Here is a 26135-nt window from a genome sequence, read left to right on the forward strand (position 1 = left end):
AATAAAATATTCCGGCAAAAATTATTTCGTTATGGCGAAAATACGGAAGATAACATTCGTTATTCCCGCTTATACGCCAACCAAACGAGGCTAGAAAATGTTCACGGAATAGATTAGTTTTCATCCAGTATATGTGACGTGAGAGGATTGCACAGATTAATGGTCAAATCGGGAAACTATACAGAAATATATAATGTAATTGGTCCCATTGAACGCATTGGTCCCACTGGCGGGTGGCCCAAATCTTACAGCAAGCGTGGCGTGGCGTCGGGCGTCCGGGGATGTGCTTCGGGAAATTGACCATTTAGTTTGGCATTAAAGAATGATAAGGTTGGAATTAAAATGCCGTGCCGGGACGTATGAGGGGGTACTTATCCGTAGTAGAAATTGGAAATAATACGCGTGATTAATTTGTAAACTTTTTAATAGCCGAATTACGGCCACTAAAGTGATTTTGTCCAAAAGGTGTACTGTTACGAAAAAAAAAAAGCGTTTTGTATCCTCCAAATAATTATCAGTGAAATATTCGCCGATTCCGGCGAAATTCGCTCAAAATTCGGCGGCCGAGCCAGGCGACGCTCGTCGTTGTCGTCCTCCTCGCCGCGCCCTGGCCCGGCGCCGGAGGCAAGAGGTGCGGCCTACGGTCCTGCCTCACGCCGCGCCATCTGTTTCGCCCAAAAAACGCCTGGGCGAGTCGGCACGCTCGTCGTTCGTCCGTCCTCCTCCGCTCCGCCCTGGCCCGATGCGTGGGAGCAGCAAGAGGGCCGCAGTCAGTCCCATTCTCGCCCCGCCGTCTGCGGCTCTCGTGCGCAGCGTGGCCGCCAGAAAAAAAAAATGAATAGAAAAATCACGGTGTTGGCGCGCTCGCAGGAAAGACCATGCGCGGTCAAGAGGCCAATCGGACGGATGGAGGGAGGGTCCATGGACCTCGCTTCATATAATATATATATATATATATATATATATAATTTAATATATATATAATTGTATTTATTAATATTTTTAATAAATTATTAGTAATATATATATCATAATTTTAATATAATAATATAAAATTATAATAATAATATATATAATAGTATATTTAATTATTAGATATTTATGTTATTATATAGCCGAATTTTTTATTCCGAATTTTTAATGGATAAACGTATATTACCCGTATAAATCACGTATCCGAATAATTACCGAATCCGTTTTTTAGTCGTATTTTTCAACGAATTTAAAAATTAGAAGACGAATTTTATCGAAATTATATCCGTACCGAATTTTTGCCGAATCCGAATTAACTAACTATGGTACTTACTCGACCCGAGATGTCACCGCCCTCTTAACTAACTATGGTACTTACTCGACCAGAGATGTCACCGTCCTCCTCGCGTGCGCATATTGTTACGACCTAATTAAGGACCTGGGAGAGGCTCCATTGCCATATATATTTCCCTGAGAATTTTATTTTGCTTTTGATCATTGATGAGATCACTCACCAGGTCAAATCTTGTATGAAAGTATGGGGTTTAAAATATTCCTTTGGCATTATTTAGTTTTTTAATGCTTTTAATTAGGGCTCTTTTGATTGATGTTGCCTTTTTTTAAAAAATTATTTTAAACACTAATTATACATAGTTAAAAAATTAACATAAAGATTCGTTAACTTGCAATGAATTCTAACTAAATAATGAGTAATAATTTATTGAAAAAATTATTAAAAATAAAAAATATTTTTATTTTTTGTTTTTTATGTCAAAGTATCAAACAAATACTTTGTATGTAAGAATTGCGTGCAATTTGTCATCCCTTCTCACATAAATTATATGTAGAATTTATATTTTGAAAAAATTAAAGAAATAGTAGCGACGTCTAACGAGGCGTTAAAATTTTGTTAATGCACGTGATTCGATGAAATGTTTCAGGCGTATGCCTCACATGAAATATCTGTTGCGGAGAAAACCTTCTTCCTCTGCGGCATGCAACTAAAGCATGGGTACACGAAGAGAACCAAAAAAAAAAAAAAAAAAAAAAAAAAGGAAAAGAAAAAGATAAAGACCACGAGTCATCAAACAAAGATCTTAAATGGGCGGGCCCGGCCCGACCTTCATTCTCTTTTGAAACCCCGCTATAGACATGCATCCGGCCGCATAAAGAAGTGCGTAAAATCAAAATGGGCGCCGCGGGCAGAGTCTTGCATCTTAACCCTTCCTGTTTCTCTAAATCGTCGCAATCCGACAACGTCACAACCCTTTCACCGGCGCGGCGCCACCCTACCGCGCCACGCGCCCTCGTTCACATCAGTATAAAAATTCAAAGCATACAAAATTAAAATTTTGGGTTTACATACTAGTTTAGATATCACAAATTATTATTCTTTTGATTTCGATATTAAGAGCGTAGAGGGGGAATTAACTCTGTGTGTGCAAAGATATATTTATGTATATCTTTGTTTTGATGATACGAACCCGCTATTCAATCAATTCACAGATTTGCAGCTTACCAGGTAGAAACCTTGCTTGTTGATCATCATTGGACGCTCTTCAAATTGGTGTCATATAAAAAAGAGTAAGTTAAGTACTATATATCATGTATTATATTTAGCGCGTTTGGGGACAATTCAACAAATACTCTTAGTAAGAGCGCTAAAATTAGAGTTAAGTGGCTTTCCAGAGAGATCACTTGTATAATATTATAGTTAGAAGCTGCTTGAATTAGCATGTCGAAATTACTTTCTTGTATTAATATGATATAGTAAATAAGTTAGTGTTTTGGTTCGGACGGAAGCAAAGGAGAGAATAACCTTGTTCCCCCCTTGTGTTCCCAATCGCAGCGTTAGGTACGAGAACAGTAGTTTTCGAGATTTTGAACTAGCTGCGGTATAAGCACTGAACTATGGAATTGTTGTTCTTACCTTTTTCCTGGACAAGCTTTGTCGCGATTGAGAACAAGATTATTTAAATATAAATTAAAATTTTAATGATAGTAAACTATTATTAATCAATTATTAATTTGAACTTATTATCTATGCTAAATAATAATAAATAAATAACTAATGAATTATAATTAATTATTTATAATTAGATAATAATAATTATTAATTTAATAATTTATTTAAATAATTATTAATTAAATAATATTTATTATTAATTATATCTTAGAAATAAGTTAATGATTATTATTATTAATTTTCTATATTATTTAAATTAATAATAAAATAAAAGATTATTCTAGATGATATTAGATAATCGATATTATTGTAATTATTATTAAATAATAATAATTAATAATTATTAATTATTTATTAATAATGTTTTATAATTAATTATTATAATAATAATTATTTTTATTAATCTATTTTATAATAATATTAAAGTGATTAATAATTAATTAATTAATTAAGATAATATTAATAATTAATTAATTAATTAAGTAATAATTATTATAATTATTATAATAATGACTTTATTACTTATAAATAATATAAATTAATAATAATAATTAATTAATATAATAGTTATTATTAGATTATTTTATTTAATTTTTTTTTAATTATTATTATTATTTATTTATTATTTATTTTTAAGTAATATTTTGATGTTAATTAATTAGATAATATAATGTTAATTTCAAATTATAACTTTTATTCCTCTTATTTCAATTTAACCATCCAAACGCTATTTACCTTATTCCTAGGAACAACTCAATTTTCATCCAAACGTAAAATTGGTCTAGTTCCTGCTTATACCTGAACTTGTACCTATCCCTGGAACAAGCAGTTCTTACTTATACCTGAACCAAACGCAGCCTAAAAGTACGAGCTCATTATAATGAGGGAATAAGTAAGATTGTAAATATCATGAGTAATTTATTCATGTCTTTTTACTATAGCTTCTGTTTTTCTTTTTATATTAATTTACTAATGTTTTTCGGAAATCATATTAGGTTGGACCTAACATTTTCTTGGATAAATGGAGATGGCCTCAAATAATCCTCATCGTACTCAGTTTCCTGTTACAGAGAAGTCGATATCCTTAGATATCAAGGTCTCTTTCTCTCTCTCCCGAACTAACTTTTAGTATAATTGGACTTACGATGTGTTTAACATAGTGTAACCTTATATAACCTTGTATCTACAACCGATTGGCATGGTATGTGCCTAACAGCACCAGATTTGGCATGATTCATTCATATATGATCATGATGTACTTTTATTTTTGACATATTGATGGGTTTAACGAACACGTAACGGATTGCATGATTTTTTCTTGGTTTAAGTCATTGATGAAAACATGCTTGAAGTGTTTATTTGTCATCTTATTCTACCGGGCCATGTGGTTTAAGAGTATCGGGCTAAAATAAGCAGTTATTGTGACCAATTGATTCCGGTGACGTAGCAGACTGGTTACAGATTATGACTGTCAATGATATACACTCCAACTATAGCTACTGAGTGTGTTTATTGAATAGCCTAAGTTCATTATTATGCATATTTTTATTCCAAGCTAGCATATTAGTGTAACGCCCCAATAGTCCCACATCGGATGGGATGCTGATTCCGATTACTTAATATAAGCCCTACACGCTAGTAATAATAAATGGGCTTAAGTATTTTGGACTGGTTGTTTGGGCCCAACAAGTTATTACTGCTGGCAGGTTGGGTTGTTACATTTGGTATCAAAGCCGAATACCAGCCGGAAGTGTGAGAGTTAAGTGCTATGCGGGACAAAGTACTACACCAACGGGTTTGGTGGGAGCCACCTCTTGAACCCGTAGAAGCCACCTCTAGAATCTCACATTGTCTGGCAATTCTGTTCCTATTCTGTTTGTATGTCTGTGATCTGGTTTGGACCCGACGTGGACGTCAGGGTCTAAACAGGGGGAGTTTGTAACGCTCCAATAGTCCCACATCGGATGGGATACTGATTCCACGTCGGGTCCAAATAGGGAGAGTTTGTGACGCTCGAATAGTCCCACATCGGATGGGATACTGATTCCGATCAGTTTATATGAGACCTACACGCTAGTAATAATAACTGGGCTTAAGCATTTTGGGCCGATGGTTTGGGCCCAACGAGTTATTATTGCTAGCGGGCCGGGTCGTTACATTTGGTATTAGAGCCGAATACCAGCCGGAAGTGTGAGAGCTAAGTGTTATGCGGGACAAACTGCTACACTAACGGATTTGGTGGGAACCACCTCTTGAACCCATAGGAGCCACCTCTAGAATCTCACATCGCCTGATAATTCTGGTTCTGGTCTGTCTGTGACCTGGTTTGGACTCGACGAGTACGTCAGGGTCTAAACAGGGGGGTTTGTAACGCCCCAATAGTTCCACATCGGATGAGATACTGATTCCGATTAGTTTATATGAGGCCTACACGCTAGTAATAATAACTGAGGTTAAGCATTTTGGGCTGATGGTTTGGGCCCAACGAGTTATTATTGCTGGCGGGTCGGATCGCTACAATTAGTGTATTGCGGAATGTTATCTCAGCTCGCTTGGCATTTCCTACTATGCCCTGTGCTTCCTTCATCCGACTTTGTAGCGTCCTTCCTGTCCGAATTGCTGATAGCATAACCATTCCGCTTCTTAGCAAATTTTTCTATTTAAAATTTTTGCGTATTTTAGCCTGAATTGTTGTTACATCCTTTCCCTACAATCAAACAAGGACAAAGCATGCACCAATTTGAGCCTAGGGCTGTGGAGATGTTAGTGTGATGGAAAGTATATATAAACTTTTGTGCATGCAAGGCGACATGAGAATCTCTTCATGGCATTATGTGTTTGGCATTGTAGGGAACTAAGATAGACATCATAATCAGCAAGTATACAGATAGTTTTCTGGTGAGTTGTATCTCATACTTCAGCACTATAGCTTTTACTACTGACATGTTTACATGAAAATGTTCTTTCAGGTCATGGCGACTCAAATAGGATCTATGGGTACCGGTATTAGGTTTTCCCCCTTTTCATATAAATTTCATGCTGAAATTGGTTGTAACTGGATTTGTCTATACCTATCAAAGCCCACACAAGAACTTCGAGACTCCTTCCGGTTCAAAAGCTATTTGTTGATTAGCAGGATATATGAGGTACGTTTCCTTTCCAAATTGTCTAATTTCATTTGTTGCTCGATCGAACTCAATATATCAATTCACTTTTAATTGTATGCCTTAAGTTCCACCCTAGTACGTAGACAAGAGGCTAGTGACTAGTTCATCGAATATGGTTTATTTACTAGTCATTACGATATATGATCTCTCTGTTTAACCGCCGATGTTAGCATCTACTTATGTGAATGCTTGTTGGGTTATGATCAGCTTATTGTTGTTCTTTTCTGTAGAGAGATCCGAACAAACCGAAGGGAAAGCGTAGCGTCAATCAAGATGAACCTGTTATTTATATAAAGGCAGAAGATGAAGTATTTCATGAGGTATATATTGAATATATACTATCTTGGATATATACTATCTTGTATATATATACTGGACATATACTATCTTGAATATATGCTATCTGCTATTTGATTATTTTTAAGCTATTTATAGTACCCTTCTCATTTCAGCTCAGCACGTGGTCTTTTACTTTTCCTGTGCATGCCGAGCAGTTGGTTCCAGACAACGTAAGTTGCATGTAGTTATTTAAAGTTATGCCATACTTGCTCTTTGTCTTTATTATCCAGCCTGTTTTTATGTTCTTTTTTCTTTATTAACCAGATTGATAATATTGAACATTTAAAATTTTGAACTTTTGGTCCATTATGGATGGTTTTCACACTTGTCTAAGCATACTGTGTGTAAGTTGATCTTTATTCCGGAATGTGAATGGAAGCAAATGTGAGGTGGAAACACAGAAGGCCTTTGCGCTTCTAAGAGCACCTTAGCATAGCCCTTGATAGCATTGGTATCCCACTTCTATCACTTTTTCACCTGTTCGATGCTTCGCCATGATTCACGCAGGTGTGCTTCATGATGCATGCTGTGTTGTGCCTATCATGATTCCCATCTGTCACTCATGTAATTTGTGATGCATGTCCAACAGGTGAAAAGGTGATAGCTTGGTCGTTGTGTTTTAGCTTGTAGGGAAGAGACATCCTTCTTTAAAGTAAGAAGTGAGCTAACATTGAAAAAGCCAAACAAGAAGTTTGTAGTTGCTTAAACAAGCTTTTGTAGTTGCCTAAATGATAAATTGTGGAATTTATGCTGAAAAGGGATCATATTCACGTCCTGTAAAATGTAATTTTCGGCTATAGAACTATTGTCCGTTGCTTTTTATATTTATTTCTATGCTAGATGCACTTTATGCCAGATTGAGCTAATCTGCTTTCCAATTTTTATAAAGGATCTTTTTGGCAAGATATGCAAGTTATTATTTGTCATCAAAATGCTAGATTAATATTCTAAGGTTGACTTGTTATTTGTCATACGTATTGAAACTTCTTTACATATATTAAGAGAAGTTGTTACTCACAGAATTTCCATTCTGAATAAAAAGTGCTGCGGAGATTGTAGCAGTCTGTTTTTATTATGGTATTCGAATAGATTGCTGCGCCTGCTACTTAACTTTATTGATCTGCATTGAGGATGCTTTATACTTGCTGCCATTTTTTTCCCTTGCACTTGTGATTAATTTTTTATTCTCAAGAAGTTCAAGAAAGCACTGCAGTTAAATATGCTGTATTTGATATATTTCCAGTTCATTTATTTGTATGCTTGAATAGTGATCTTATCTTTGATTTCAATTTGCATCAATACTGGTACTCATATTTCTGTTTTCTGCAGTTGAAGAACTATAGGCAGATGGGTCAAGTTCTGGTTGTTAAAGCTGACGATGTTCCCAAGTTTCGAGAAAAGTTAAAATCTTTAGTAGCTGCTGAATCATGATGCCTTCAGCATGATAATTTTGGTGTGAAATAGTTGTTTTATAGTTCTGAGGGCTAGCTGTTGCCACTTTATTTGTAGTTGAAATATCAAATCTCATTTCATTGTTGCATTTTGTGCAGCAAACATAATTTTCAAGGTGAAGTTTCCTTTTCAATTGGTTGGCAAGGACAGGAGCTAAAATTTGTGTGTGTAATATCCCTGGACAAGGTAAGTATTTTGTAGATTGTCCAAAGATAGGTGGTGGGACGCAAAATACTTTTGGCATTTCATTCCCTTCCTTTTTGTTTTTGTAGTTGCAGGATGTGCAAATCTATTTTACTTGTAGTTTTAGAGGCTAAACAGAAAAATGTGCATGAGCATTGTAGATTGATCGTGCCCTTCGTTATAATCACAACATTTAGGGGAGTTGCTAGTCATTACATTGTCTATTAGGGCTATTCTGCAAATAATTTGCTATCATTTTGTATCAACAAAATGCTAATGGTACATCTTTTTCTAATTTCCAGTATCTATTCTTTCGAATGAGTGATCTTTTTGCAAGTTCAGATGCACTAGAATTCTCAAGAATAACCGAGTATGTTTTATCATTGTTATTGTACTCTATATTGAGTAGCGAGTACATTCCTTGTTAGAGCATGCGGCCTTTTTTCTATTGTGATATCTTGCTGAATTCTCTTATTAGGCGTAGTTTAGATATCAGAGTAAGATATTTAATGATATCTTATTCCGTATGAGAATTTTCTATTATCACTGAAAGCTAGGAGTGTTATTGTGTAGAATCGAATATAGTATATTCGACCTTCAAATAATTTTTTTGACATAAGATAAATTATCTTGTAAATGAAGTATATTATGCTACCATATTGTGGATGTCAAGAATTTTTAAGAAGTCGGATAGATGGTGTGGGGATAAGACACTTCAGAGGTCCTTTCCGGAGGTGTATGAGCGGAGCGATAGCAAAACTAGGCAGGTTAAGGAGTGCGTTGAAAGAGAGGAGTGGAATTGGAATAGGATTCTGGGGGATGAGGCTCTGGGTGTGCCCGGCCTGAGCCCCTCTATCTCGGAGCTCAAAGCGAGTGTTAGCAGGTTTCAAATAGGGCACAGGTTGGACACGATAGGGTGGAGATGGGGGAGCAGCAGTTCTTTCTCAGTTAAATCGACCTATAGAATGCTAAATGATGGGGGTACGGTGGACGGACGTGTCAACAAGATATGGAGGCTCCGAATACCACTTAAGGTCAAAGTATTCTGTTGGCTAGTTCTTAAGAAAAGAACTCCTACAGCTGAGATCCTTGTTAAGAGAGGATGGACTGGGGACATGGCCTGTGTATTGTGCAGGATACATGCCGAGTCAGTGGACCATCTATTCACCTAATGCATCTTCCTTAAGTTTTTTATGGTAATAGGCCTTGAGGACGTCCAGGCGGGGGATTTGGGTGACGATGTGCACGTAGTCTGGAATAGGTGGAAGGGGGGGAACGGGGGGGCAGAATAGAAAAAAGGGACTAGCCGAGTTAGCTGCATGCTGATGAAGCATCTGGAAGGTCAGGAACAACCTTATCTTTCGTGACATTCTGCTGGATTCCGTGCTAGAGGTGCAAAGGCTCAAGCAGCTTATCATTTCTTGGAAAGATCTCTTATGATTTTTTTTTTTTCCTTGTACGTTCAGGTGTTTTTCTCGTGTTTTCCGAAGCCCTGGCTGCCTCATCCTTGTAGTCTAATTCATACTTTTAATGAATGAAGCAAGTAGCGTGCTACCTATTCTCTCTAAAAAAAAAAAGAAAAAACTAGGCCTTTGCCTTCTATTTATATAAGAAAATTTTTATACCGAATAAATTATTATAAGATAACTTATTTTGCCATTCAAATAAGTTCTTATTGTCTAACTTGTTTTTGTTCGGATCACGGGCTTGTATTGTAGTTATGAATTTAAATGAACTATAAACTTGATGGTCACTCAATCAAGAACCTTCTAGGCTTCTATATCGAATGAGTGTGAGATTTTGGATATGAATGGGAAGTCGATTAGTTTAATAATTTGCAGACTTACGTAGGCTTTCAAGATGTTGAGAGAGAGAGAGAGAGAGAGAGAGAGAGAGAGAGAGAGTGAATGCGTGTATGTATTTGTCATTATATTTTCGAGCAATCAAGCAGCACAAGAAGAGTTGGTTTTTCTCTCTTTCTACTTGTTTCTATCTTCCTTTTATTCTGCAATCATCAGATAGAAAATTTATTCCCCTTTCGGTAGGACTTTCGCTCTGTTCAAACTGAGATCCATTTTTAGGGTTCTCGTGTCAAGTCATCCATCTATTCCTGATGTCAAAGTTTTCTGATTTGAGTAGTTAAGTTGGATTTGAGTTTTAAATACTTGGTTAGGCAGCTGGGAGCTTCAGTTGGAATTTATGTGATCAGTTCGACCTAACACCGAGTCGAAGCAGCAGCCGAGGGACAACTTATGGAAACGTTTCTAATTACCTCTAGTCAACAAGCTATATCCTTGATGGCAGTTGGGGTATAGTCATTTAAACTGTGTGAATCCTAAAGTTGCTACGTTCACCATTTCATTGAGTAATTAGATTGGTTGTTCCCGTAAATAGATTGCAGTGTAGCTGAATTACTGGCGCTCCCATTAATAAGCTATCCTGCTGGCCCATTCCAAAAGAATGAATGAGGCAGTCAGGCTTCTGGAGGAAGCTTATTAATTTGATAAAAAAGCCTCTTTTTTTATGTTTTCGTTTCATTTTTTTGAGAGAGGTAGCAGACCATCTTCTTTTTCTTTTTTTGAGAAATAAATGGCTATTTATTAGTGCAAGCGAATAAATAAGTGGATAAATACAAGCAAAAAGTTTAGTGGGTATCGATGTTCTAAAGAATCTACTTTTTAAATATGAATCGAGAGTTGGATGGCATCCGCATAAGAAATTATATAGCTCTTTTTAGCTTCCCGGTGGACTCTGATCAGCTTGATAAAGTACACATCTAACTTGCTAGAAATTTACAGGCCCATACGGTACTTTTCATTTTTTATTGACAAAAAGATCAGACTGAATGGGCCGAAAAGGAGAGGAAGCCAAGTGGTGAGTGGAGTGGAGCTGATAATAAACTGTTATGAAACTTTTAAACTGACTAATCAGAAGCATTAGTGGTGAAGTCTCCATGATTTCAGGAATTCACTAACGTAACAACTTCACCTAGTACGATGGGCTGCGCACGACAGATCGATAAAGCCCGATAAAAATCCTTCACATGGGTGCAAATTATTCAGTTCCCGATAGGAATCTCCACATCTGTTCAAACGATCCCGTTCCCACGTTTCGGTACTACACGTCTTTACTATAAATCTTATATCAAAAGGTCCACGAAGAGACATTATTTATCTATTTTATAAACCCACATGCGCACCTTATTAATTTATTGGCTAGCTTCTGATAGCTCCAAGGACAAGGCATGCACGCATAAACAAGAAGATAAAATCGTGGCCTATCAATAACCCCAAACATTGACCACCCTGCACACGATCAGTTAGTCATGATAGTTTAATAGCGTCTAAACTATGCACACCGCACTAATCTGACCGTCCCTAGCACAAATAGCAAAGGAGTTGGTGGTTGATATTCAAGACTCAAATTCGAATTCTAATTGATTCACATTTTCAGCTAAATTTATTTCTAAATAAAATAAACGAAGCGAGTAACATGCTAACTTTCTCATAAATATATAAATATATATATATAAATATTGTGCACACCCGCGAGAGAAAGAGAGGTTGAAAACAAGGAAAAACAGAAAAAAGCTCACCAATCCAAGCCGTAATAGTAGCAGTATATAACCACACCAAGTATCCAGTACACGGAGATCGCCACAGTAGTAGCAGTAGTACATCACCAACATGCATATACGTACACGCACGGAACGATACAATGCATCCCATAAAATATGCGTGCACTCTACTAGTGCAACTAGTGCTGCTTATTCTTTACTAATGCCACTCCTAATTAAGTAAGAACTGGTGGCGGTGGGGCCTGCACGAAACCTAGCTAGTGGGTGGCAGGGTGGGCCCCAGCGCCCCACGGGTTTAGTTGAGGCCCGGTTGGTGGGGAGGCTTGTCGACGTCCTCGAGGGGGCGGAACCACACCTCCTGGTCCAGCACCGTCGACCCGCCACCATCCCCCGCCGCCACAGCAGCTGCGTTGCCCGGCCCGTCCTTCGTTCCCGCGGTGGCGGTGGCGGCGGCGGCGGGCCCAAAAACGCCTGTCGTAGGGTGCGGGCCCCAGTACTTTTCCGACTCACAAGTTTCGATCACATGGTCCGGCACCACCACCGGGTGCACCAGATCCTCCTCCACGTTCTTGTCGTACGATGACGAGTACACTGCCCTCCTGCACATAATACTTAATTTTTATTAAAAATAATTAAATTCTAAATATTTGGACCAAGGGTTAATGCAATCTTTCAGCCCTCTTAAGGTTTGTACCATTATTAGCATTTCTCATCTTAAAATAATTTGGACGGACAAAAGAGCAATGATACTTCTGTAATCACTTTTTGATGATAACTCTATAACTCTAAATTACAAAAATCCATAATTATTTTACTAGTTTTTATCAACTTTTTTTTACTACCAAAACAATAATAAAAAATATATATTACCGCCGATCGTTCCTGGCGCAAGTGACAAAGAATTTATTGATTGGTATTTGAGATTTCAAGTTCGAATTTTAATGGATTCATATTTTTCGCTAAGTTCAATATCCAAAATTTCAAATTTAAATTCTAATTAATTCACATTTCAGCTAAATTTACTTTTTAAAAAAATAAACTTAGCGTTAGCATACTACTTTACAGAGGGAGAGGAAGCTGTTTTGTCCTATGAGAAAAATTCTAGAATGCAACGGGTATATTAGTGACGTGACGTAACAAACTAATCAAATTAATCTTTTTAAAAATATATGTTCCATCATGATTATAAAAAAATATTTGTATTATACTTTTGTTTAAAAAAAAAAATAATTAATTTGTTATTGATAACGTGGTGCAAATTGTGACAGTGTAGAATTTCTCGTCCTATGGGGCCAGCAGGGGCATTTTCGAAATAAATATTCGTCGGAGAACATCGGGGCAGGCGCCAAGAACGTGACTGGAACTGGAAATCGAGATGGATAAGAGCAAATCTCACTCGTACGCGTGGCCTCCGATGGAGCCGATGGAGAGACCAAAATGCCTCCTCGATAGAGGACGAGAAAGGTTGGTGACTACCAGACGATCAGGGCCGTTGCTTCTGCCTGTAGGACCGCAAGTACCCATCTCACGGCTCGCGTCTTAGTCATCGGTGCGCCTCTTAAACGGAGGGAAAGAATCGTACGGCAGACATGGTCCACCTCAAAAATGCGTGCGGGGTAATCGAGGGGGCACACAAATCCACCGTCCAATCAGCCTCCAAATGAAATCAGGATCGTCAATTAACGGACGGCACGATCAATCACCCGAGAGGTTAAAGCGACGGGGCGTGTTCCCTCTCCGGATACCTCCTAGTGAACTCCCCCAGTGTTTTTCTTTTCTTTTTTTTTCTTCTGTCGTTTTGTGACTGCTCTCTCTCCAGGGAGTGCGAAAGAAAAGGAAAGAAAAGACGGAAAAGAGTACAAAGAAGGGGAAAACCAGTACGGAGACAAAACAAGGACGAAAATATCTCTGAGAATTAGTAGAGATGGCAAAATTAGTGCGGATAAAGAAACAAAGGACTTTGTGTGGGAAATATCATCGCCACACACTGAAAAATAAAAAAAAATAAAGGAAAAGACAGGGAGGGTGGGGGGAGGGGGGGAAGGGGGAGTAAAAGAACTCTACTGGAGATGTCCTTACAGAGTTGCATTGCATCTCTGGTAAAACAGAATAGATCCCCTCGAAATTTCAACTCTAAGATCCACAAAAGCAAGAGAACCTCAGAAAAAGGAAAACTAATTGATATATATCACTGCTTATAGTTGATACTTAGACTGTGGAAGCAATCATGGTAATAGCACCGATCGCTAAAACAAACATAACAGCTAACACATCAAGAAGCAAAAATCACCAAATAATTTCACAACATCAGATGCTTAAAAAAAAAATAAAAAAAACCTACAACCAGTTATACCAGTGCTTAATTAGCATATATTGATCCATGCGACTAAAAGCAACTAATATATTAATTAGCAGCGATCAGTAGAGCAAATCTAAGAATTAACACACGGAGAGCAGCTAAAAAAATCGGTTGATCTCATGAGATCATAACAAATGCTGAGCAATTAGGAGGTGTACCTTGAATCCGACGCGGCAGAAACCGCGATCGGAGAAGGATTTCGAGAGGCCCAGATCTGGTTCACAAATCGCTTCCCGAAGCTTCCCGCGATCGCTCGCCCCTTCGAATTAGCGGCCATGCAAAAGAAAGGAGTGAAAATAGCAAAGCGAGAGGGAGAGAGAGAAGGAAAGCAAAAGCGAAAACGAAAAGGAATGGGATAGAGAATGAGCCCTTTTCCATTGGTAGCAGCCGCTATTTATAGCCTCGCCCACACTCGCTCCAACCGCCCACCTACCCGCCCCGTTTACTACGCCGTTAACGTTTTCCGTCCCTTCTATTGACGGCGCTCCTAACGGCGTTAGCGCGGAGGCAAGCCACGTGAGTGGAGGTGGAGCGAATAATTTGGAGCATATTCTACACAGTTCGAAGCGTCCCTCCAGATACTATTGGTCTCCTGCTAGTGTATGAAATTTACCAAAACGCCCCGCGATGTTTGGTCTCGTCACTGGCACGGTGATACACTGATCATGTAGCTAAACTAAACGACAAAAATAAACAGTTACAGTTACGGTGAAATAAGTATGTCCTAACCTTAATCTCAGCTTCAAAGCTATAAAATAAATTGGCATTGTGAATCTGTGATTATTATTTACTTATTATTATTAAAAACGATTGATCTCAGGCTCTTAAACGAGAGTAAGAGATACCTATCAACTTTCGCGGCAGCGGGGACAAGCTTTACAATGTGGTTCAGTAGTCCAAATGCTAAGTACTCATAATGATAAGTTTATGCTGCCATTGGCATCTAGCACGAGAAAAGTTATTCATTCATTGGATTAGTATGCATTTGTTCTCCAAGGCACGGTCAGATAAGAGAAGAATGAGGGGTCACCTCTCACTTTATATCCACAAATCAAGTACTAAGGGTGGGAACACACTGTACGTTCCCACCCTTCCTAAGGGATATTTAAATTAACGAATTTGTAGATCTAACGTAACTCAAGTGCAGTTGTGTTTGAAATTTTTTAAAGGTGATTATTTTTTTATTGTTTATTTTAATGTAACTCGTAAATTTTGATACTTAAATTCAATTACTTTCTTTGTTTATTTTGATATAACTTGGTTTTGATGAAATTAGTTTTTTAAATTTTATTGTTTATTTTGATATAAGTAAGTGGATATAAGTAATTGAATTTTGATATAAGTAAGTGGATTTCGTTATTTCATAAATATAGTGGTAGATTTATTGCTATAAAATTTAACCTATTAAATAATTAAAATTTTTATTATTATTTAAAAGTAATCCTAATTTATTATAAATAAAGTAATTCTAACCCATTATAAAGGAAGTAGAGTTTAGGTTTTACTATTTAATAAATTTTTTAAAAAAATTGAGTGTGGCGGAAATCGAGCTCGGCACTTTAGAAGGAGAAGTCGAGAGTAGGTAAATTGAAGGTTTAACGTAACTTGAGTTACACTATATTTTTAACTTATACCAAAATAAATACCAAAAGTAATGAAACGTAAGTTTCATCCCTCCACTTGTACCAAAACAAATAGCCCTTAAAGTGTAGGGGTGGGAATAACAGTTCTAACCGCTATTTTTATTTTCAAAATTTAAAATTTAAAAAATATTTTTTATTTTTTTATTTTAAAAATTTATAATTTGTAATTTCAAAATTTAATTTTAGATTATAAAATTTACAAGTTAAAATTTTAAATTTAAAAACATAAATATAAAATTTAACAATTCAAATTCAAATATAATAAAAGGTTAATATCATTATTTTTTATTTATAACTATTCACAATTTTTTTTATTTCATCTTCTCTATCCAAATACTATTTTTCTTATTCTCAGAAACAACCTAATTTTTATTCAAACACAAAATTAGTTTAATTCTTATTTATACATGTATTTAATTATACCTATCTTTGAAATAAGCAATTTTTACTTATTCTCAAATGGAACAACGCCCAATTGTATTATTTGTTGGTTTTAGACTAAATATGTGAGTGTGGTATTAGAAAAATTGAAAATTTTAAGTTGATTTTCTTTGTTCCAAAAAACGGAAGAGTTTATTTGGAGTGTTTTAACTTTAGAAACTTCTTTTTGTACTGTTGTAATGGAATCCTCCTATCTTTTTGTATTATTGAAAAGTCTTTTCAGAATGACTATTGCCAAAAATAGAGGAATATATACTAAAGTGATACTCGACATTGCGTGAGGAAATTAAGACCAATGACTAGTTGTTTGCTTTGTCCAGCTTGCAACGGTATAATTTCTTCATCTTTCTAAGTTAACTGTAGAGATATACATTTTCTTTAGATATGTGCTACATCCATGCTCAAATTTGTGTAATTCATTTGAAATTGTATATAATATTCGACTGCAATTATTATTGTGTCATCAATTACTACTAGAATCAAGACTAGCAGCTTTGAATAGAATTGTTAGAGGGAGTCCTAATAATTTATTCTTTAAGCATGCTTCTATTTGAGCTACATTCCTGAACTTTTAAAAACGGAAAACTGCGACCATCTCTTTTGTAACTGCATCTTCTTCAGATTCCTACTACTCTGTATCGATGAACTGGAGACACCTGAGCACACCACGAGTGATGTCCGAAATCTCTAGATCGGAGCTTCAGCCAACCCCATCAAGTCGAAGAGGTCAGTTTGCTTGACCCTTCTGGCAGCGATCTGGTGGGTGGTCTGGAGGGATAGAAATCACTCTATCTTTCGTGGATCGGTACCCAACGCTTCTCGTTCGCTAGAGTGTGTCAAACTACTCATGAGTAGCTGGTCAGCCGTGCTGTAAAGTGCTCCTTACTTTCTTTTCTTATTTTCTTTATTTCTTTTCTTTCCCTGCCTCCGCCCTTATCTTTTGCTTGTCACCCCCCCTCCATTTTTTTGCCTGTATCTCGGAAGTCTTAGCTACTTCCAACATGTACGCTCAGTTCATTTAACTTAATGAATGAAGCAGGTAACTTGCTACCTATTTCTCAAAAAAAAAAAAAAAAGCTGTATTTTCTGAATTATCGTACTGCTGTAAAATAACAAAGGAAAAATTATGTTATACTTAGTTCTAGAAGTATTTTTTATATTTTCCCCCAGCTTCTTTTTCTTTGGTTTTTTCTGAAAAAAAATCCACCTATAAGGTCCTTTTCTAAATTATGTCAGCACTTTCCAGAAAAATCAAGAGTCCGTGCCAAGAGAATTTGTTGGAAAAAGAATTAAATAATTACTCACGAAAATATAAATTTTTTTTTTGAGATGTAGGTAGCACGCTACCCGCTTAATTTATTTCATTTAGAAATAAATTTAGTTCGAAATGTGAATCAATTAGAATTCGAACTTGAGTCTCAGGTATCAACTATCAAATTCTTTGCCGCTTGCTCTAGAAACGATCGGTCTCACAAAAATATAATTATTATCTTCTTTAAAATAAGTTGTTCGCCTATGACTATTTTTCTATTATCTTCTCAGTAAGTACTCAGCTTGTACCAAGAGAAGTACTTCTATATAGCTTTCTAATGGTATTTTAGCTAAAAAGATTAAAAAAACAAAATACCAGTGCATTATTCAAATTATTATTGATTAGTTATATTTTACAGTACATTAATGTTCATCTTATATTATTATTATATATATATATTTTTTTCTTTAGGACCTGGCTTGGGAGGAATTCTACACTGTCATACTTGCACCACGTCATCAATAACAAGCCAATCATATTCATTCTTTTCAAACAAAAGTACAATAAAAATACTTTTTTACAATCATGATGGGACATATATTCTTAAAAGGATTAATTTGATTGATTTGTTACGCCACGTCACTAATATACCCGTTGCATTCTAGAATTTTTCCTGACTTGGGGCCGGTGGAAAGATTGTTTCTGTTCATTAAAATTTATAAACTTTTTTTTAGTTTATTATTTTATGTTCAAAAGAAGAATTAAAATAAGACTATAAAGACAAATCAGAAAGCGCCACGCAACTTTCTCGGCGCCATTCAATTGTCAGATGTTTACTTGAATCAAGTTCCTGTCAATGTCGCACACTTACATTCAATGGGAGATTTTTTTGGCCCGCTCAATAATTTTTTATCATTAAAAATTGATATAATCAACTATAATTAACTTTAGTATCCTCCACATGACCACATGTCAGAGTTTGATGGGCATTTAATACCACATCGTCTAAGAGTTGATTAACATGGATTAGTCACTGCTAATCAGCAACGTCCGTGGTTATTAATTAATAGCAAGGAATAAAGTTTGTGGTTAAAAAAAAAAAAAAACGAAACTTTCCATTAGATGAAATATCTATAGAGGTTTCAAATTGAAGTACTTACTTGGTGTAATTGGAAATAAAAAAATACAAATTAATTAAGTAGAAAAGGAAACAATTTTAGAGATTTCACGCAAGATTTCAAATCTATTAGGGTGAAAAACCAAATCCAGTTTAGATTCTACCTCTCTTTATCCCACTTCTGGAAAGACCCACTAAGGAAGGTAAATGGCTCCTTAGTTCTTAAAAAAAATAGTATGAACAAAAATTAATAAAACAGTTTTTTATGATTTTTTTTTTCCAATTTTTCATCCTGTAAGTTCTAAAAAAATTATTTTTTTAATGTATATTTTTTTCATATTTCATTAGAAACTAATATTTTTGTTTTCTGAAAAACAAAATGCAAAACAAAAACGATAATTTTTCACAAAATTTAGAAAAAAAATTTAAAATAGGTTTTCTTTAATACCAAACGAGCAAAAAAAATTTTCAGGAAATAATTTTTTTTCATACTATTTTTAGGAATCAAATGGCACTTGGAAAGCACCAACATCCATCATCTTATCCAACAAAATGAAACTTTGTTGACATATTGGAGTTTGGAGATCCGGTAACAAAGTAAAATATGTGCAATAAAGTCTTAAAAATATCAACTTCCATCTAGAACCTTTCGTTCGGCTCAAAAAACATTATGTTTGGATGGATTGCGATAACAATAGCTCAATCCTGCTACAATCGATACCGCAAATATTTTTTTTATAGACGGATACTATATCCTACTGTAGAACTAAAACTTTTTTCTCATTCTCGCAGGACAACTCATGTTCAAGAATTAATAGACAAAAGGCTAAAAAATCTAAAAAAAATGTTCACGGAATTAGATTAGTTTTTCATCCCAGAATATATTTGTGACGTGAGAGATCGCACAGATTAATGGTCAAATGTAGAAAACGAAACAAGAAATATATAATTGCATTCCTTTTGAATCGCCCTGGTCCCAAAATCTACGGAGTATGGCGTGGCGTGGCATAGCGTGGCGTGCGCGATGTGTTCGGAGAATTGACCCAGTGAGTTGGTTGGACATAAAAGATGATAAGGTTAGGAAAATGGCTGTGCCGGACCATATGACTGGGAGTACTTACTCGACCCGAGATGTTACCATCCTCCTCGCATGCACATACTGTTACGAACTAAGGACCTGGGATAAGGTTCATTGCCATATTATTTTCTGAGAATTTTATTTTACGTTTGATCATTGATGATATCACTCGCGATGTGTGCGAAAGAATTGACCCATTGAGTTGGTTGGACACAAAGAATGATAAGGTTAGAAAAATAGCCGTGCCGGACCGTACGACGGAGAGTACTTACTCCACCCGAGATGTTACCGTCCTCCTCGCATGCACATATTGTTACCAACTACGAATCTGGGGCAGGCTTCGTTACCATATTATTTTTCTGAAAATTTTATTTTGCGTTTGATCATTATTGATGACATCACTCGTGATGTGTTTGGAGAATTGACCCGTTGAGTTGGTTGGACATAAAAGATGATAAGGTGCCGGACTGTATGACGAGGAGTACTTACTCGACCCGAGATGTCTCCGTCCTCCTGGAGTGCGCATATTGCTACGATCTAAGGATCTGGGATATGCTCCATTGTCCTATTATTTCCTGATAACTTTATTTTGCATTTGATCATTGATGACATTACTCGTCAGGTCAAATCTTGTATGAAAGTATGAGATTTTAAAATATCCTTTGGCATTATTTTAATTTTTTAATGCTTTTAACCAGGGCTCTTTTGATAGATGTTGCCTCTTTTTAAATTATTTTAAACACTAATTATATATAGTTTAATATATATATATAGAGTTGAGCTGAAATACTATCGGCAGCAAACGGGTTTCGTTGCCACCCATTTATTTTCGAAGATGAAGCCTCCAAATCGACGATCAGTATTGTTGACAATGATCTATACCACTTGAAGTATCTAGAAATCAAATTTCATATTTTTTCAATATTGTTCTCTTGTTCATCAAGTGGGCGTAAAAATGAATTGCTGAAAATAAATATCTTCTAAAAAGTGATGATAGGAATTTTGTAATCAAGATCAAGAGTATAGATCTTATTCTAAATAGTTTAAAAAATTTTATACCAAAATTCAATTGATTTGGATAGCTTTACACCGTTAAACGAGAAAACGCCTCATATCAACCCTTAAAATTATAAATTTTGAAACTCTTTGATCATTAGGCCAATAATGTCGAGAAGATTTGAAATTTGATTTCTAGATACTTCAAGTGATATAGATCATGTTCAACGGTACCGATCGTCGATTTGAAAGCTCCATCATCGAAAACAAATGTGTAGCAACGGAGCCCGTTTGCTACCGATAGCATTCCAGCTCAACTATATATATATATTTGCCATTGTCCATTAGCTTACAATGGTTTCTAGTTAAAAGATGAATAATAATTTATTTAAAATTATTAAAATAAAATTTTTTTTTTTTGTCAAATAAATAACTTGTATGTAAGAATTGTGAGAAATTATCATCCCTTCTCACAGAAATTATATGTAAAATTTATATTTTGGAAAAATAAAAAAATAGAAATAACGTCAAACGAAGCGTTAATTAAAATTTTGATAATACACGTGATGTAATGAAATGTGCCCGGTGTATGCCTCACATGAAATATCACCAAAATCATGGTGTCGCTAAAAAAAAAAAAAAAAAAAAAAAAAAAAAAAAAAAAAAAAAAAAAAAAAAAAATCACCTAGTCGCCAACAAAGCGCATAACGTGCCGGGCCTGGCCCTCACTCCTCTTTGGAAACCCCACTTAGGACATGATCCGGCCCGTAAAGAGAAAGGCCTAAAATCAAAACGGGTCAGGTCCGGTCCGGGCCGGGCGCGGACTCTTCATCTTAAACCCTTCTCCGCTTCTCCCTCACTCGATACTCCGATGCATCAAACCCCTTACACGGGGCGCCCGACACCCTCCTCCGCCACCGCGCCTCGTGCCATTCCAGGTACAAAAATTCAAAGCATAACAAAATAAAATATGGTTCACATATGTAGATCTAAATAATCACAAAGTATTATTCTTTTGATTTCGATATTCAGAGGTAGAGAGGGAATTACTTCTTTTGCAAGTTCATATATAGTTATATATGTGTATATTTTTTGGTGATATAAGCCCTGATTCAAGTCAATTTAGAAATTCGCAGCTACCAGGTAGAAATCTTGCTTCGATCATCAATTGGACGCTTTTCATATTCACCACATATAGAAAAAAAGAGAAAGGTAAAGTTTCTATATAATCAAATATTCATATGTTATGTTTGGGGCAATTCAACAAACATCTTATAAGCGTAAAATCCAGAGTGTAAGTGCTCTGCATGAGAGATCGTCGGAGCTGTTAATTAGCATGTTCGAAATTATATGTTGTAGGTTATGGTGCAACCACTAGCGGTCGACTCAAAAATGCTCGGTTCTAGCTTGTTTTGCGCTCAAAATGATTTGGCCGCAGGTCTAGCCTGGCCTGAATCAGGCTCGGCAATGGGGACTTCGGGCCAGCCTAGATCGGTTAGCACCTCCAATTGGTGCTATAATACACAACCATTGACAGCAACACAATTTGGCGACCAGGATCTGGGCTCTCGTTATTCCACACATCAATTTGATGATCTGGCGAGCTTGCTTGACAATAACACGCGAGCATCAACAGTTGGAGAATCCTTCGCTCACAAATCTTATCTCCCTAGCCCTTGTTTGGTTGGGGATTAAGGGGTGGAATAATCCCTTAACCCCCATTTTATCCCTAAACACCCTCAAAAATAGATGAGGTTAGCTAACCCCACCTCAAATAAATTATCCCGGATTAGCTAACTTCACCTAACCCCACCAAACTCCAACCAAACACTATTTTCTATTCATAATAATTCACTATCTTTCTTATCACACCTACTCCAACCAATCATTATCCTTCTTTATCAATCATTATCTTTTTATCTCACCTACTCCAACCAAACACTAATTTTTCATTATTCTAGACTAACTCCAACCCCCAATCAAACACAAAAAAATTTTAACCCCACTTTAACCATGAACTTAATTCTATCCCTGGAATATCTACTTTTTCCTTAACCCCGAACCAAACGGAGGCCTAAGGACTATATCATGGATGGCGGGCTAGGTCTAGTGGTCCAACAGTCCTTAGAAATGGCAGTGGCTAAAAGCCAGGGGACTAGTCAAAATTCTAATTGTCAACCTAAAACTGCGTCTTTATCTAACTTAACTGAAGTTTTGCTTAATGAAGTGTATGAAGAGCAGAAAGCAATCAGTTCTTTGCCACAACAACCCTTGCAGAAGCAGGGAAATCAATCGAAATGTTCGTTAAATGATGACGGCAGACCATTTCCCTCAGATAGTTCTCCTGGAACATAGGGTTTGCTGGGTCGAATTTCTTTAGTACATAATCGGTTTAGAGTTTTTCAGTACATAGTCGGTTTTTTAGTACATATCATCACAGTTATTCTTAGCTTCAAGTTAGATTGTTAATTCATAGTACCTTTGCTTACAGGCTCAATTATTCTGAGGTGGCAATTAGCCTTGTTCGCTTTCCATCGTTTGAAAAGATTGTCATATTTTCTTTCTTTTTCTTTGTATCAATGTCAGAACCATGTACAAAAGATTCGATCCATTTCTACTTGGAGCATCGTTTGATGGGTCCTGTTAGTTATTTTACATCAGATTGCTCCACAAACTAGTTTCATACCATTTACGGTTTCTAACATGCAGACCACACAAGTTTTATCTCTCACTAGGAAGTACTCCTATGATATGCCAGATACTGCCAAAAAAAAACAAGTGAAAACTTAACCGGTTCGCTACAAAGCATACCTCTTATTCTCTTATAGACGATAATCTCATGACATATATGGCCAAGTTATGAAACGACGAAATAAATACAATACATAACAAGTATGCAACAAATTACCGAGGAAAATCCATAGACAATAGCAGAGCGTCCTCCAGACTGTCCTGTTGTGAATTGCTGCAACATAAAGCTGAAGGCTCATCCGCCGAGATTTCTTTCTGAATTTGGCTTTGCGGCGGTATGTTAAGCTTCTCTTGACTCTTCTCAGCTGAGTGCTGCTTCATAAGCCTTCTCAGTGCATCAAGCTCGACCAACACTTCCTTCATCTTCGGCCTCTCTTCCCCTTTAATTCTCAAACACCTCAGCGCCACCTTTGCGATTTCATTAAGATGCCTCACCCCTGCTTCCTTCACCACCCTCTGATCCAACATCTCCAGTAGCCGATTCTGTTCAACCAACATAGTGAAATGCGAGGCTAGGTTCCTCCCTTCCTCCGACCGACAAAAAGAAATAGGCATCTCTCGCGTCAATATCTCAATGAGTACCACACCGAAGCTATACACATCGCTCTTATCTGTTAAAAGGCTCGTGCTGAAGTACTCTGGGTCCAAGTATCCTAGGGTCCCTTGAACAACTGTGGTGATATGAGTTTGATCATAGGGCACTAACCTCGAAGCCCCAAAATCTGATACCTTTGCATTGTAGCATTCGTCAAGAAGTATGTTAGCCGACTTGACATCTCTGTGAATGATTGGTACTTTCGTAGCTGAGTGCAGATACGCGAGCGATGCTGCTGTCTCAACGGCTATTCTTAATCGATCCTCCCATGGCATTGGGGCCGTTTGGTTACTGTGAAGATGATTAAAAAGTGTTCCATTTGAAATAAATTCGTAGACTAGTAAGGGAACCTGGGTCTCTAAACAACATCCCAGTAGTTTGACAACATTCCTGTGATTGATCTGAGAGAGGATGACCACTTCATTCACGAATTGCTCGATTTGCGTCTGATCAACCATCTTTGATTTCTTGATGGCCACAACAGTTTGATCGGAGAGCACTCCTTTGTACACAGTTCCATATCCTCCTCGACCGAGAATCCGATCCTTGCTGAAATTATCAGTTGCCTTTCTGAGTTCTTCAGAAGTAAATATTCTTGCCGGTGCTTTCTGTGAGAAGATTTGTTGTTGTAACATTAAGCCGCCATTTTGGAGGAAAAATTTCTGCCTAAGCTTTGTTTGCTTCCTTTTCTTCCGAAACCACTCAGCCCAGAAGCCTAGTGCGAGCAAAACAGCCAATAGACCTAGTCCTGCAACTGCACAGGCACTGCAGATTCTGAATCCCACAACACAAACACTAGGAAAGAATTAAAATTAAATTGATAAATTATTTAAGTGCGACTAAAAGTAAATTCAGTTCCTCATCAGAGGAAAAGCTGCAGAGTTTTTGGTCGTCGTATATCTCTAATTTACTAAAAAGCTTCTGCTTTCTTGCTCCAGAAATGCGCCGGAACAGACACTTGGGTATAACAAAATCCCAATGCTAGTTAATGGTTACCTAGCCCAATAGCTAGGGGCGCCAACCCCTCGCAGCCGGAGCCCGCCCTCAGCCCGTCGCCGCTGATTCCGAAGGGACAAGTGCAGTTGAATCCTCCCACCGTATTGATGCATTTATGAACGCAAGGGTTCGTTTTTGGATCCGCGCACTCGTCGATGTCTGTCATGCATTTCACAAACCATAAAGTAGATGAGCAAAAAAATTAATTATTTATTCGTCACAACTTCAATTTTCCACCGTAAAGCGAGCGAGAGAAGAGAAGAAACAACGCTAAAACTATGGTTTCCTCCGCAGAGCAGCAGGTATTATTGGTTAAAAAGCAGATCAATAATACCTTGGCATCCACCTTCCGTTTCTTCCAGGTAAGGGTTCCCCCGGAACCCTCGGGAGCAGTTGCAGCGATACCCGATGCCGTTTGTCGAGTCGTAGCAGTAGCTGCTCCCCTTGCACGCGTAGTCGTCGTCGAACTCTCCTCCTCTTTTCCCTGTCACCTCGGCGCAAGTCTCCTCCCCTATCGACCACTCCAGCACCATCGGCCTGTACTGATCCTCCGGATTACCGACTAAGTCCTTCTTCGAGAACGCATAGTAGTCCTCGTCGACTATGAATGCCTTGCTACAGGGCTCCCCGGACTGGTCTTTATGGGTGGACCCTGTGAGGCTCCTGATGCTGGTGAAGGAGAAGTTGAGGCTCTTCAGCCCCTTGGGCAGCGAAACCTGGCAACACCCGACGCCGGAGCATGCGCCGGAGACGATGCTGTCGTTCGTCGCGCAGAAGGAGACGCACCCACCGCTGTACCTGTGGTTGGCGCCGCCCCCCTGCGCGAGCATGAGGACCATGGCGTCGCAGCCGACGGCGGTGAACTTGTTGTGGGCGTCGGAGAAGGTGTAGGGGGTGCCGCGGAGGCTGAGGCCGCGGTCGGGCGGGGGGAGGCTGGCGCCGGAGGAGTTGTCGTAGCAGCGCCACGCGACGGCGCGGCCGACGATGCGGACGTAGCCGGAGAGGATGGAGATGTCGAGGACGACGTAGGGGCGGGCGGGCGCCGAGGGGAGGGAGATGATGGAGGAGTTGTAGCAAGGCGGAGCGTCCGGGAGAAGCGCCGATGGGTCGATGTAGTTGGAGGAGGAAGGCGGTGGCGATAATATCCCCAGCAATACGAGGAGGAGCAGAGAATGGACGTGGAGATCAGGGAGATGATCAGGAGGAAGACGAAAGACCATGGCGCTTCCTTAATTCCTTCCCCAGTAGACA

General features: G+C 37.7%; 4 protein-coding genes across 6 annotated transcripts; 2 read left to right on the plus strand and 2 right to left on the minus strand.

The window, feature by feature from the left end:
- LOC109707158 (protein BCCIP homolog) lies at positions 6019-8286 on the plus strand (the record flags this gene model as incomplete). The annotated part of the gene is given in 5 exon segments (XM_020228261.1): positions 6019-6084; positions 6336-6425; positions 6558-6614; positions 7774-7897; positions 7995-8286. Coding segments are annotated over 4 exon segments (315 nt in total), but the record flags the coding sequence as incomplete, so codon positions are not given.
- LOC109707950 lies at positions 11643-14395 on the minus strand. 3 transcript variants are annotated; one of them, XM_020229496.1, is made up of 2 exons: positions 14174-14395; positions 11643-12267 (listed from the first exon to the last, which is right to left on the minus strand). In XM_020229496.1, the coding sequence occupies exons 1-2, from the start codon at positions 14290-14292 to the stop codon at positions 11952-11954; spliced, it is 435 nt and encodes a 144-aa protein (XP_020085085.1). In that variant the 5' UTR covers positions 14293-14395; the 3' UTR covers positions 11643-11951. The 3 variants fall into 3 exon arrangements, with proteins under 3 accessions (XP_020085085.1, XP_020085087.1, XP_020085086.1); XM_020229498.1 differs by having other exon boundaries at positions 11643-12255; positions 14174-14394; XM_020229497.1 differs by lacking the exon at positions 14174-14395 and adding an exon at positions 13053-14136 and having other exon boundaries at positions 11643-12255.
- Positions 21234-22237, plus strand: LOC109707525. Its single transcript, XM_020228845.1, has 3 exons — positions 21234-21480; positions 21669-21754; positions 21902-22237. The coding sequence occupies exons 1-3, from the start codon at positions 21414-21416 to the stop codon at positions 22235-22237; spliced, it is 489 nt and encodes a 162-aa protein (XP_020084434.1). The 5' UTR covers positions 21234-21413.
- On the minus strand, positions 23295-26135 carry LOC109707522 (wall-associated receptor kinase 5-like; the record flags this gene model as incomplete). The annotated part of the gene is given in 3 exon segments (XM_020228841.1): positions 23295-24642; positions 24885-25043; positions 25219-26135. Coding segments are annotated over 3 exon segments (2241 nt in total). The 3' UTR covers positions 23295-23446.

The sequence above is a fragment of the Ananas comosus genome, linkage group 3 (assembly GCF_001540865.1).
Source record: "Ananas comosus cultivar F153 linkage group 3, ASM154086v1, whole genome shotgun sequence".
NCBI lineage: Eukaryota > Viridiplantae > Streptophyta > Magnoliopsida > Poales > Bromeliaceae > Ananas > Ananas comosus.

Bases quoted from the DNA above. Each gene is read 5' to 3' on its own strand.
- LOC109707950 (XM_020229496.1), bottom strand. From the start codon at position 14,292: ATGGCCGCTAATTCGAAGGGGCGAGCGATCGCGGGAAGCTTCGGGAAG. The intron at 12,268-14,173 runs GTACACCTCCTA...ATAAAAATTAAG, and splicing joins TCTGCCGCGTCGGATTCAAG to TATTATGTGCAGGAGGGCAG.
- LOC109707525 (XM_020228845.1), top strand. From the start codon at position 21,414: ATGCATCAAACCCCTTACACGGGGCGCCCGACACCCTCCTCCGCCACC. The intron at 21,481-21,668 runs GTACAAAAATTC...AAGTCAATTTAG, and splicing joins CGCGCCTCGTGCCATTCCAG to AAATTCGCAGCTACCAGGTA. The intron at 21,755-21,901 runs GTAAAGTTTCTA...TATATGTTGTAG, and splicing joins ATATAGAAAAAAAGAGAAAG to GTTATGGTGCAACCACTAGC.